The 12,765-nt window shown below is 47.4% G+C and overlaps 1 protein-coding gene across 1 annotated transcript in view; it reads right to left on the reverse strand.

Moving 5' to 3' along the window:
• Nucleotides 1-12,765, reverse strand: part of LOC128660593 (inter-alpha-trypsin inhibitor heavy chain H3) — a 342,570-nt gene that overhangs the window by 180,973 nt on the left and 148,832 nt on the right. Inside the window, exons 8-9 of the mRNA XM_053714519.1 lie at nucleotides 296-412; nucleotides 43-211 (exon numbers count right to left, since the gene is read on the reverse strand). Of these exons, the coding sequence (XP_053570494.1) occupies nucleotides 43-211; nucleotides 296-412 (286 nt within the window). The remainder of the gene's footprint in view (nucleotides 1-42; nucleotides 212-295; nucleotides 413-12,765) is intronic.

Genomic DNA, 12,765 nt, shown 5'->3' on the forward strand with positions numbered 1-12,765 from the left:
TTATAACAAAATATAAATGATTTAGTTTGTATATTTACTTACAACCCCGATCAGAAATAGAGTTCACAAATTGTCTAGCCTCTTTAACATTCTGTGGAGTGGCTGGCATTAACTTCTCTTTCCATACTTCTATCCTTCCATCAAATATTATAAAGTTAAAGTGATCATGCTCTTTGATGTCTTCTAATATTTTAAGAAGGGCTTCTTTTGTCTGAAAATAAACACAAAGCACACAATAAATTGCACAAAAAATAGCCTCATACATAGCTCAAAATTATTATGGGTTATAACTTACCTGCTTCATCTTTTGGCCCCACATTGAACCACTTCTGTCAATTACAAAAATTGTATTTTTTGGCACCACTGGGAGCTTAGATGGAGCAAAATAATGTACAAAGTATCCATTTACAACCTAAACAAAACAATAATTATTAATGAGTGTGTATCTGTAATTACTCACAATAAGATCAGGTAAAGTATTAATTAGAAATGATCTGTAACAAAATAAGCATAATAATATACCACTGGTATTTTCTGGGGAATATAGCTGTAAATAATTTGATAAGCATTGCAAATCCCCGATCCCCTAAATTGTAATTAGCTAGCCCCAACCTCCACTTGATCACAGTAAAAACTAACATCAGTGGATCCTTACCATTATTGATCTTGGCACATTAACAATATCAAATCTTTTTCCCAGAGCTATTAAGCCAGTCCTCACTACTGCTATTATGTACAACCCTTCTAACCTACCCTCTAAAAAATGTCACCTAAAATTAATAGAACTTTTTACAAATAATATTAATTCTGGCAATGATTGTTTTCTGTATCTTCCTGTCAAAGCACCAAAGGTCATTCACAGTCCTCAAACGCATCTGGACGAGTTTGAAGAAAGAGAATCCTTGATTGAGGAAAGTGTCTAGCAGTAGTGGGCCAAAATTAATATCAATAGATTGCTGATGCAATTAGGATTATTTGTGGTTCACTAAAATTATAGTTAGGTTTAGTTAAAGTTGCAGCATCTAGGAGGAAGTGGTTAATTTCTTGTGCAAGTTTAGTTACGATTAAAGGTTATGGTTAGGATTAATTATGGTTGCGACTGGTAAAAATAGTGTGGATTAGGATGTATAATAGTTTCCAGATAAGATAATTGTGGTGGTTTGGTGTTAATTGCAAATGAATCCAGTACATTTAGGGTTAGCTGGAGTGAGGTTTTAGTGTAGTTAGTGTTTATAACAGATGGAAGGGGAATGATTAAGAATGAATTAAGGTTGAGAGATCTAGAGTTGTTAGTATTAGTAGGGGTTAGTTTAGGATTTCAATTCTGGTTAGCAAGTGGTTAAGGCGTTTAGGTTATCCACAATTATTTAGAAACACTGGTAATACTATAATATACAGTAGATATTAGAGCTTATTGAGGATATAACCCCTTGTTACACCCAAATAGCAAAGTAATTCAAGAGATTCATGTACGTAAAGAACAACATCTTAACCTGTGAACATATTTTCAAATATACACAAAATACAATCTTATGATGTGTTTCTATATTTTAGGAACAAAGGCGTACTAGTAGTATAACTTTAGCACTTATGTACAACTAAGCTAAATTCTTTTTTTGAAAAATGAAAAAAAAAAAAAAATAGAATTATACTTATTTAGTGATCAAATATTGATTAAAGGGACACTGAACCCAATTTTTTTCTTTCATGATTCAGATAGAGCATGCAATTTTAAGTAACTTTCTAATATACTTCTATTATCAATTTGAATTCGTTCTCTTGCTATCTTTATTTGAAAAAGAAGGCATCTCAGTTAAGGAGCCAGCAAATGTTTGCTTCAGTACGATGGACAGCACTTGTTTATTGGTGCTGACCAATCAGCAAGGACAACCCAGGTTGTTCACCAAAAATGGGCCGGCATCTAAACTTACATTCTTGCTTTTCAAATAAACATACCAAGAGAATGAAGAAAATTTGATAATAGGAGTAAATTAGAAAGTTGCTTAAAAATGCATGCTCTATGTGAATCACAAAAGAAATTTTTTGAGCACAGTGGCCCTTTAAGGTTTGTGTGAATTACAAAATGATTTTAAACATAACTTTTAATAAACAAATAAAAAAAAAATACATTAACTTGTAGCAGGAAGATCATATTTTTTATTTTTACTTCTAAAAATCAGCTGTGTACTTATTTAAAAAAAAACTTGTGCCTTAATCACAATCTATAAGAGCAGTTTGTTGGCTGTTTTTCAGACAAAAAAGGGTTACTTTTGAATTCGGCATGATCATGATTTCAGCTCTTTCTTGCACTTGCAAATGGGGTTTTGGCTGCTCAAAAAAATCCCTATTTACCCTTTGTATTCAAAAACTTCTCTGCAATCACAATACGTTTGTGACTCACTTTTCAACTACTCTTTGAGCCCAGTTTTGTCTTATTGAGATTTAGCACCTCTAGGCATTGGAATAGTTTTCAGATAACTGCTACCTGACTTCATGACTATTTCCAAACAGTCTATGTGCTTGTACCTATGAAATGACCAAGGGAGACAGTCAAGGGGTTTATTAACATACATGGAATCAATTCATTAAAGCTTTATTCATCCCTATTGGAGGGGCAGTCTACAGTCAACAGTGCATACATTTATATATGTAATGGGGCATAAACATATGCAGATGTGATGACAAAGTAATATCACGGAAAACTTACTTCAGGACACCTACATCTACAAATGGCGTGATTTCATATTGTACTTTTCATATATGATTGTAATTCTCACTCAGACTTGCGTGATTGTCACAAGCAGAACTGGTGTTATTAAAATTGGATTTTGAATGGAGATTGAGACTTTTTTAGATAACTTTCGCTATCCATTTCAATACGCACAGCTGCTAACCAATCTAAATGCATCTCTTAGGTTATCAGGATGGCCAGACAGTGAAGTGCTTTTCAATTGTTATATGGGCGTTTTATAAATTTCACAATAATTCTTTTAAACTGTATTTATTTCTCTTGTTTGTTAAAGGCTCCTTTTTGTCTCTAATTATAAACAATGGCAGATACAAGTTTCTAAGTAAAATACTTATAATATCTTGTTTAACAGGATTTTCGCTTATTTTAAACTGTATTTCGAGACCACACTGCCTTGCTGCATTGTATCATTCTAAGAGAACCATAAATGAGATTGCACATTTAAGAATATATTTCTAGGAAGCATAACTCCATGCAAATCCAAACGTATATATTACTGAACTTACGGTCACAAATGCGGAGGAGAGTAATCGTCGGAGGGGTAGGTGACCCCTATTTGGGCAAGTGGAGTAGGCTAGGGGTGGGCGGAGCTTAGGGATCCCAGATATTTAAGGCTGTGGGCGGAAGCTGTCCTTCCTCTTGTGTCCCTGCAATCCCAAGGCAAAGTTAGCAGTGCACTTGTGATTGCAGTGACCGCGGAGGATGGACAACTTACTGGAAGAGGTGCAGAGGCTGGTGTCGGCGAGGGGCACGGCTTGGCTAAGGGACTACTTAGCTGCAGCTAATCTCCCCGGAGCCGTGGTGGAGTCGGATGAAGGCGGGGACAGGAGAGGCAGGCCGCAGAGGCGGTCAAGGCCTCCGGATTGGCTATCCCCAGATGGGGGAAGAGGCAGGAGCGGTGGTGATGGCGATGGGCAAGTACCCTCAGGTGGATGGCCCATGCACTGGGCGGAGCAAGGTCTCGCAGCAGGGGAGGCCCAGGAGCAGGTGGTGGAGCATGTGGAGGCAGCCGGTGTCGTGAGGAGGACGTCAGGTTGGTGTAGCGGCAGGTAAGGGAACAGCTGGTGGAGGGCTGGGCCTTGATCTGCCTACACAGGACAATGTGTGTGACAGCGCTGAATCGGCATCTGGGGCACAGACATTGCTGTATGGAGACACAGCAGGGGTTCAGTCACCCTGGGCTCACATGGGAGATCAGGACCGAATAAGAGAGGCTGGGCCAGTGAGAGGGACAGTGTTAGGGGGGGGGTAAGAGGAAGAGGGTGCCTCAGAGGGTAAGCGCAGGGGTGGAGAAAGGAAGGGGTCAAGCTGGAGGGTGTAAGAAAAAGGGGGCCGTGTATCCAGGGAGGTTAGGTCTTAGTGAGATGAGCCTAGATACTGGGGGGGTCAGGGCTGATGGGTCAAGGGGGGGAGAAGGGGTCAGGGCATAGGGCTACTGCGGGGGGAGGGGTGCAAGGAGAGGGAATCGGGTAGTGGTAGGCCAAGGGCAGCGGGCGGGAAGGGCCAAGAGGGGCGGGCCTAATGTTGCATGTATGTCTCTTACAGGTGTAGGGAGTGGATCAGAGGAGCATGGGGGCTGTGGGGCAGACTTTTTTGTTGAGACTGTGACGGGTGATCTGGAAGGGAATGCGCTGTGGATTGACTATGCCTATAGTGACCTGGAGGAGGAGGATCCTGGAGAGGGGCTGTCTTCCGGACCAGTGGAAGCACGGCAGGTAAGGGACCTGGCTGGGTTGGAGCATCTGCTTCGCTCGTTGGCACCAAAGCAAGAAAGGGGGGAGGGAGGAGTGATGGTGAAGGTGATAGGGTTAGGGCTGAGGCTAGGGATGTTCATGGTAGGGGGGTAAGTCAGGATAGGGCTCTCACTGTCTCCTCTCCACAGATACGGCCGCAAGGAAGGAGTTCCTTGGTGCGCCATAGCCCACGGAGGTCTGGAGCGGGACAGCGTTGGGAGCAATCTCGCTCGCCCAGGGAGAGAGAGAGGCATCGGGCAGTGAGGCGATCTCCTACATGGGAGATATTGGAGAGGGAGATGGATAGGAGTGGCAGCGGTTCAGATCGCCAGCTCCTAGGAGGAGTGTCAACAGACCAAAGGAGAAGGAGCCAAGAGGATGGGCGGCGGCCAGAGGGGCACAGAATGGGGTTGACCCGGGTGCGACAGGTGCAGCAGCGGCACCAACGGCAGGTGAGGGTGCTACCAGAGCAGTAGGTGTGGCTGGAGGTGAGCATGTTTTAGGTGTGGCTCAGAATTCGCTGGTGAGTGGCTTGAGGGATTTATTGGCGAGCTTTGAGAGGCAGGTGGCAAGTCAGCAAGGGAGCGTAGTGACGGCATGGGGTGTAGGGACGAGTGCAGAGGTCCTAGCGACGGGAACGAGTATGGGAGCAGGGGGAACAGCTCAGGGCAAGGTGTGGCATTGGGGGCGCCGGCTGGGGGCGCCGGCTTCAGCTCCGTGAGATACAATCTTTGGTAGGCAAGCTAAATTTTGCTTGCAGAATTATCCCAGTGTGGAGGGTCTTTTGTAGGCGGCTTTCTCTGGCCACGATTGGGGCGAGAGACCCGCGGCATTGGATAAGGTTGTGAGCAGACCTTAAGGAGGACCTTAGGATTTGGTTGTTGTTTTTGGATAATTTTAATGGAAGGGCTTTGGTTCAGGAAAAGGCAGTTTCGAATGAAAAGATTCATTTGTTTACAGACGCGGCGGGTTCAGTCGGTTTCGGGGCTTATTGTGGGGGCAGCTGGTGTGCAGGGTTGTGGCCGGTGGTATGGGCCAAAAGAGGGCTTACTAAGAATTTGGTGTTCTTGGAGATTTTCCCTTTATTGGTGGCAGTGAGGGTTTGGAGGGAGAGGCTGCGGGACAGGAAGGTAGTTTTTCACACGGATAACCTGGGTGTTTTGTTTGCAATTAACAGGTTAACGTCTAGCTCATTACCAGTGGTGCGTTTACTGAGATTGTTTGTCCTGGATTGCATGCGGTTGAATGTTTATTTTCATTCTCTTCATGTGCCAGGTTGTTTAAACATGATTGCTGATGCTCTTTCTCGCTTCCAGTGGGCCCGATTTCGGGAGGTGGCGCCGGAGGCAGAGCAAGAAGGAGTCAGCTGTCCGCCAGAGTTGCTGGAGTTGGAGTCGTGGATCTGATCGAGGTGGCCTGGGGAGCTTTAGCTCGAGGTACTTGGGTTGCATATGTGAGGGCATGGGGGCAGTGGCAAAAAATTCTGCGGGAAAAAAGGGTTGAATCTTCGAGAGAAGGGTGGATTCGGGGACTGGTTGAGTGGATTGGGGATTTTGGGGAAAAGGGCTTAAAGTCTAAAGACCGCTGCTTCATAACCCTGTCCGCCTGCTATGATGAGACAGGAATCGCCACAATTCAACACGATCGAGTACAATCGGGTTGATTGACACTCCCTTGCTGGCGGCCCAATGGCCGCGAGTCTTCAGGGGGCAGCGTTGCACCAGCAGCTCTTGTGAGCTGCTGGTGCAATGCTGAATACGGATAGCATATTGCTCTCCGCATTCAGCGATGTCTGTCAGACCTGATCCACACTGTCGGATCAGGTCCGACAGACATTTGTTAAATTGGCCTCATTGTGTGTAGGTGAGGGAACAATATGTGCTATTATTGTGTGTGTGTGTGTGTGTAGGTGAGGAAGGAATATGTGCTATATTGTGTGTGTGCGTGTGAGTGTAGGTGAGGAAGGAATATGTGCTATGTTGTGTGTGTGTAGGTGAGGGAGGAATATGTGCTATATTGTGTGTGTGTGTGTGTGTGTGAGAGAGGGAGGGAGAAATATGTGCTATATTGTGTGTGTGTAGGTGAGGGAGGAATATGTGCCATATTGTGTATTCCTCCCTAGGTGAGGGAGGAATATGTGCTATATTGTGTGTGTGTGTGTGTGTGTGTAGGTGAGGGAGGAATATGTGCTATATTTTGTGTGTGTGTGTGAGAGAGGGAGGGAGGGAGTAATATGTGCTATATTGTGTGTGTGTAGGTGAGGGAGGAATATGTGCTATATTGTGTATTCCTCCCTAGGTGAGGGAGGAATATGTGCTATATTGTGTGTGTGTGTGTGTGTGTGTGTGTGTAGGTGAGGGAGGAATATGTGCTATATTGTGTGTGTGTGTGTGAGTGAGGGAGGAATATGTGCTATATTGTGTGTGTGTGTGTGTGTGTGTGTGTGTGTGTTTGTAGGTGAGGGAGGAATATGTGCTATATATTGTGTGTGTGTAGGTGAGGGAGGACTATGTGCTATATTGTGTGTATGTAAGGTGAGGGAGGAATATGTTCTATATTGTGTGCTTGTATGTGTGTTTGTGTAGGTGAGGGAGGAATAGGTGTATGGGCAGAGATAGAGATTCAGGAGCTTGCCTGCATAGGAGACAACTACAGTATGAGGTTGGTAGTCAAGCAATTGATTGAACTGTTCGCTGAATAATAAAATAAAGAATAAAAAACAGCAGATTGGACACATTTTAAAAGCTACATTTTGTGGATCAGTATTGCAGACAAAGCAGTTATTTATAGATGGATGTGATGATTGATTTATTCATCCCTATTGGAGGGGCAGTCTACAGTCAACAGTGCATACATTTATATATGTAATGGGGCATATACATATGTAGATGTGATGACAAAGTAATATCACGGAAAACTTACTTCAGGACACCTACATCTACAAATGGCGTGATTTCATATTGTACTTTTCATATATGATTGTAATTCTCACTCAGACTTGCGTGATTGCCACAAACAGAACTGATGTTATTAAAATTGCATTTTGAAAGGAGATTGAGACTTTTTTAGATAACTATCGCTATCCATTTCAATACGCACAGCTGCTAACCAATCTAAATGCATCTCTTATCAGGATGGCCAGACAGTGAACTGCTTTTCAATTGTTATATGGGCGTTTTATAAATTTCACAATAATTCTTTTAAACTGTATTTATTTCTCTTGTTTGTTAAAGGCTCCTTTTTGTCTCTAATTTTATTATTCAGACTCGCCATAAACACAAGTTATGGGGCAGCGGTCTAAAGACCGCTGCTTCATAACCCTGTCCGCCTGCTCTGATGAGGCGGACAGGAATCGCCACAATTCAACCCGATCAAGTACGATCAGGTTGATTGACACCCCCCTGCTGGCGGCCCATTGGCCGCTAGTCTGCAGGGGGCGGCGTTGCACCAGCAGCTCTTGTGAGCTGCTGGTGCAATGCTGAATACAGAGAGCGTATTGCTCTCCGCATTCAGCGATGTCTGTCGGACCTGATCCACACTGTCGGATCAGGTCCGACAGACATTTGTTAAATTGGCCTCATTGTGAGTGTAGGTGAGGGAGGAATATGTGCTTGACCCCCCATAGTCAAGTTGACTCTGAACCTTACCCAATAAAACACACCACACACTTATCGTTGGGATTGAAAGGCTGCAGCTCATTTATTAACAATAAATAAACATAAATAACATCAACTTTTATAAACAAAACCAGTGCTTGCCCCCACTTATTCATCTTACAAGCCCCGCCCAAATCCGGGGAGGGGCTACCACCATTAACCAACCCCCTGTTGCTGAAACAGGAAGTCCCAACCATCTCTTAACAGGCGTAAGCCTCTACCTACCAGGGCAAGCACCCCGCCAATGCTGCGACAACCTACTCCACCAGATTCCAGGGAGGGAGGGCGGGAAATTAATCCCCACCGTGCTGCTCCTGATCAAATTTGTGTGATGCTACTTCCTGTCCTGTGTTTATAAACCCCTTCTTCAGCCCAGCCCCCTGTCCTTTCTTTAACCCCCTGTCTTCTTCCTAGTGGGGTCACATAACCCTTCCTTCCATTCTCTCATACAGGGTTCCTACTTGACCCCCCATAGTCAAGTTGACTCTGAACCTTACCCAATAAAACACACCACACACTTATCGTTGGGATTGAAAGGCCGCAGCTCATTTATTAACAATAAATAAACATAAATAACATCAACTTTTATAAACAAAACCAGTGCTTGCCCCCACTTATTCATCTTACAAGCCCCGCCCAAATCCGGGGAGGGGCTACCACCATTAACCAACCCCCTGTTGCTGAAACAGGAAGTCCCAACCATCTCTTAACAGGCGTAAGCCTCTACCTACCAGGGCAAGCACCCCGCCACCTCTCACCCTCCAGGTGAGAACCGCCACCCAGAGCCAAGGCCTTTTCGATCCCCTCTTTCAAAGTAAAGTTAAATAGGTGAAGCCCCACCTCATTAAGGTGGACCCCGTCTTTCAAATAAAAGCACTTCCCCGATTCCCCCTCAAACTCCACATGCCTCAAGCCTATCCCCCCAACCCGCCTCACATACCCGCTCATCATCCTATTGATCTTCCGTCTGGAAGCCTCCAATCTCCCCAGATCCCATGCTGCCCTCCACACCAATCGACTCTCAATCTCAGACCATACAATGATGACCCCGGGAATGAGCTGTCGCAACCGGTCAATACCCCTCTTCATGTCCTCCACCAGCTCTTTCTGGGACATGAATCCCAAATCATTTCCCCCAACATGTATGACCAAAACCTGCGGGTTAGAAAACAATCTAGAAAACTCCACCACCTTCCTCACCAGCTGATCCCACTTCATACCCCGGATCCCGAACCATTTTATCTCCACCTGCTCCCTAGCAAGTCCCAACTGTAATCCATCGTCCTTCACCGCGGCAGCCTTCCTGGCCCAATAAATGTAGGAGTGCCCGATCACCCAGCACTTCACCGGACCTGTCAAAACAAAGAAAGCCGTATCAGCTCCCACCCTGCCCTCAGGCCCTTAGCCCTGGCCTCACATATCCCCGATATCTATCCGATCTCCACCTCCCAATCCTCTTAATCGCAGCCACATCCAAACCCAACCCTGCCGCCTCAGTCGCCGCCCCAATCCTAAATGAATGGGATCCAAATTCCATGGCCCCCATTCCCATCCTCCCCAAAGCCTTCCGGAAAACCGCAATAAACTGGTATTTTGACAATACAGACCCGTCCGCATGGACAAATAATGGCCCCTCCCCCTTGGGGCGGAGACTGAGGAAAACACGGGTTGCAGTAACAGGGCAACATTCGCCCCCTATCTCCCTTAATCTCACCACGCATCCTTTCCCCAACTGGTCCGTTTTTGACCGTCTCAACCACACTTCTACCCCCCCTTCACTCACGATCACCTCCCCACCTTGGAGACCCCCTTTGTCTCTCCTGTTCCGCCCCACCAATTCTGACACCCGGAAGGCCCCGAAAAACGCTAGGATAAAAGCCGCTTTGAACAACGCTACCTCAAATTCAGAATTACACAAACCCCTTAAACAACCCACTACCTTTTCCAACACAGCGAACGTCACCGGCCTCCTGCCGTCACACCTCCTTCTCCCCCTGCACAAACCTCTCACCGCCATCCGTACCATAAACACCTTTGTGAGGTCTCCACCCCCCACCAATTGGAACCAAAAAGCTAAGGCCGCCACCCTTTTCTTTATTTCTGAAGGCGACAGCCTCTCCTCCCCCCACCTTTTTATCCAGGCCAAAAGCACCCTCAATTGGTTGTCCTCATCCTCCAGTAAATTCCTCCCCCCTTGCAACTCACCCCATTGCTTCCACACCCGGGCGTATGCCTTCCATGTGGCGCCTGCCAATGACCCTCGTATCAAGTCAATTAACCCATGCCCAAGCTCCACAGATCCCTCGGGCAAGGCACACCTTCCTCTTCTGCCTCCGGTGCTGCTGCCCGGAACCGCTCCCACTGCAAACGGGACAAAGCGTCAGCAATCACATTCAGCTTACCCGGCACATGCACAGCTCTGAAAGCTATGTTATTCCTCAAACACTCCAACACAAACGCTCTCAGCAACTTGACCACCGGGGGGGAACTCGCCGTCAACCTGTTAATGGCCAACACCACCCCCAGGTTATCCGAATGGAAGGTGACCCTTTTATCCCTCAAGATATGGGGCCACACCCGCAACGCGACTACTACCGGGAAAAACTCCAGGAACGTGAGGTTCTTGGTCAAACCACTCTCCCTCCAGCTGTCCGGCCACCTGTCAGCGCACCATTGTCCTTGAAGGTAAGCCCCGAACCCCTGGGCCCCCGACGCATCCGTGAATAGACCCAAGTCGTTATCCGACCAACCTACCTCCTGGATAATCAATCTGCCATTGAATTCGTCCAAAAATGTGACCCACACTCTCAAGTCCTCCTTCATTTCCCTCGTCACTCTGACGTGGTGCCTTGGATCTGACACTCCCGCCGTCGCCAACGACAACCGGCGGCAGAATGCCCTGCCAATGGGGATGATCCGGCATGCGAAGTTTAACTTCCCCAGCAGCGACTGGAGCTGCCTCAACGTCATTTTCCTGGCGGCCAGTGCTTCCCCCAGCACGCCCTTCAAGTCTGTCAATTTATCCTCTGGGAGCCTGCATTCCATCCGAATCGTGTCCAATTGTATCCCCAGAAAGCTCAAAGATGACACCGGCCCCTCCGATTTTTCAGCCGCGACCGGGATACCAAAATCCCTGGTTACCTCCCCGAACACCTTCACCAGGAGTTCGCAATCCCCTGAACCCGCTGCACCCACGAACAAGAAATCGTCCAGGTAATGGACCACCGAGGATTTTTTTGCCTTCTGCCTGACCACCCATTCGACAAAGGAACTAAATTTTTCAAAGTACGCACAGGAGATTGAGCAGCCCATTGGCAGGCACATGTCCACGAAAAAGGCGCCCTCAAACGAACACCCCAGCAAGTGATGGCACTTAGGGTGCACTGGCAGCAGCCTGAATGCTGATTCCACATCCGCTTTGGCCAGCAATGCCCCCTTTCCAGCCTTTCTCACCAACGCCACTGCCCTGTCAAAGGAAGCATAATTCACTGACACCAGCTCTGGGTCAATCCCATCGTTGACTGACAGCCCCTTTGGGTGCGACAGATGATGTATCATCCGGAACTGGCCTGCCCCTTTTTTCGGGACCACCCCCAGCGGAGAGATTCGGAGACCCTTCAAGGGCAGTTCCTTGAAAGGTCCCGCCATCCGCCCCAACGCTACCTCTTTGCGCAACTTCTCCCTCACCACCCCCGGGAATTCCCGTGCCGATTTCAAGTTACCCCCAAAAACCCCCGGTGCCTGCTCTTTATGTGGAATAAAGAACCCCGAACTGAACCCTGTTAGCAGCAAGTCGGCATCCGCCGCACATCCCCGTCTATTGGCGTACCCCTTTAGCCATGGCACCATCCTTCCTACCTTCACCGGGGTCCGCGCCCGCATTACCCACCTCTCCAGGCTTTCCTCCCTGCCTCGCTTTCTTAAAGCACTTGGCAAAAGAGTGAATTCCCCCACAGCCTGAACACTCATGCTTGTACTTGCATGACGCTCCGAAGCGGCATTGACCCTCGTTGAACTGAAAGCACAGTCCCTTCCGGATAACCGACGATGTGCTCCCCGTACCACCTCCGGCTCCCACTCCTTGCCCTGCGGACCGAAAGGACTGCCCCCCCCTCAGGGGCGTCATCATCTCCAACCAGATCCCCATATCCCTATCATCCCACCGCATCTCGGGCCTCACCGCCATCCGCTGCCGGAAACGCTCGTCGTACCGCCACCATGCCAATCCGCCATATGTACTGCACGCATTCGCGATCTCGTCATAATAACAGAATAGAGACGAACCTTGTTCCGGGAACTTTTCCCCCATCACACTTGCTAGAATACGGAATGCCCTGGACCAATTCCCGAAGGTCTTGGGCAGCTTCCTCCATCGCTTCTTCCTCTCCTCCTCCTCCTTTTTCCCTTTCTCCTTGTCGTCTTCTTTCACCTCCAATACCTGGTCCAACGGAAGAAGCGACAGAATCTCTATGTATTCCCTCTTCCAAATCTTCTCCCGCAACTCACTGGTCAGATGGATTCCCAACGGTCCCACTGAACACAGACACGGCCTCCGCAATGCATCCTCCGGCACCTTCAAAGTTTCTCCCCCGCCTGCGGCCCCGCTCACCGCCGGCAGCGTGCTTCC

The sequence above is a fragment of the Bombina bombina genome, chromosome 5 (genome assembly GCF_027579735.1).
Source record: "Bombina bombina isolate aBomBom1 chromosome 5, aBomBom1.pri, whole genome shotgun sequence".
Classification (NCBI taxonomy): domain Eukaryota; kingdom Metazoa; phylum Chordata; class Amphibia; order Anura; family Bombinatoridae; genus Bombina; species Bombina bombina.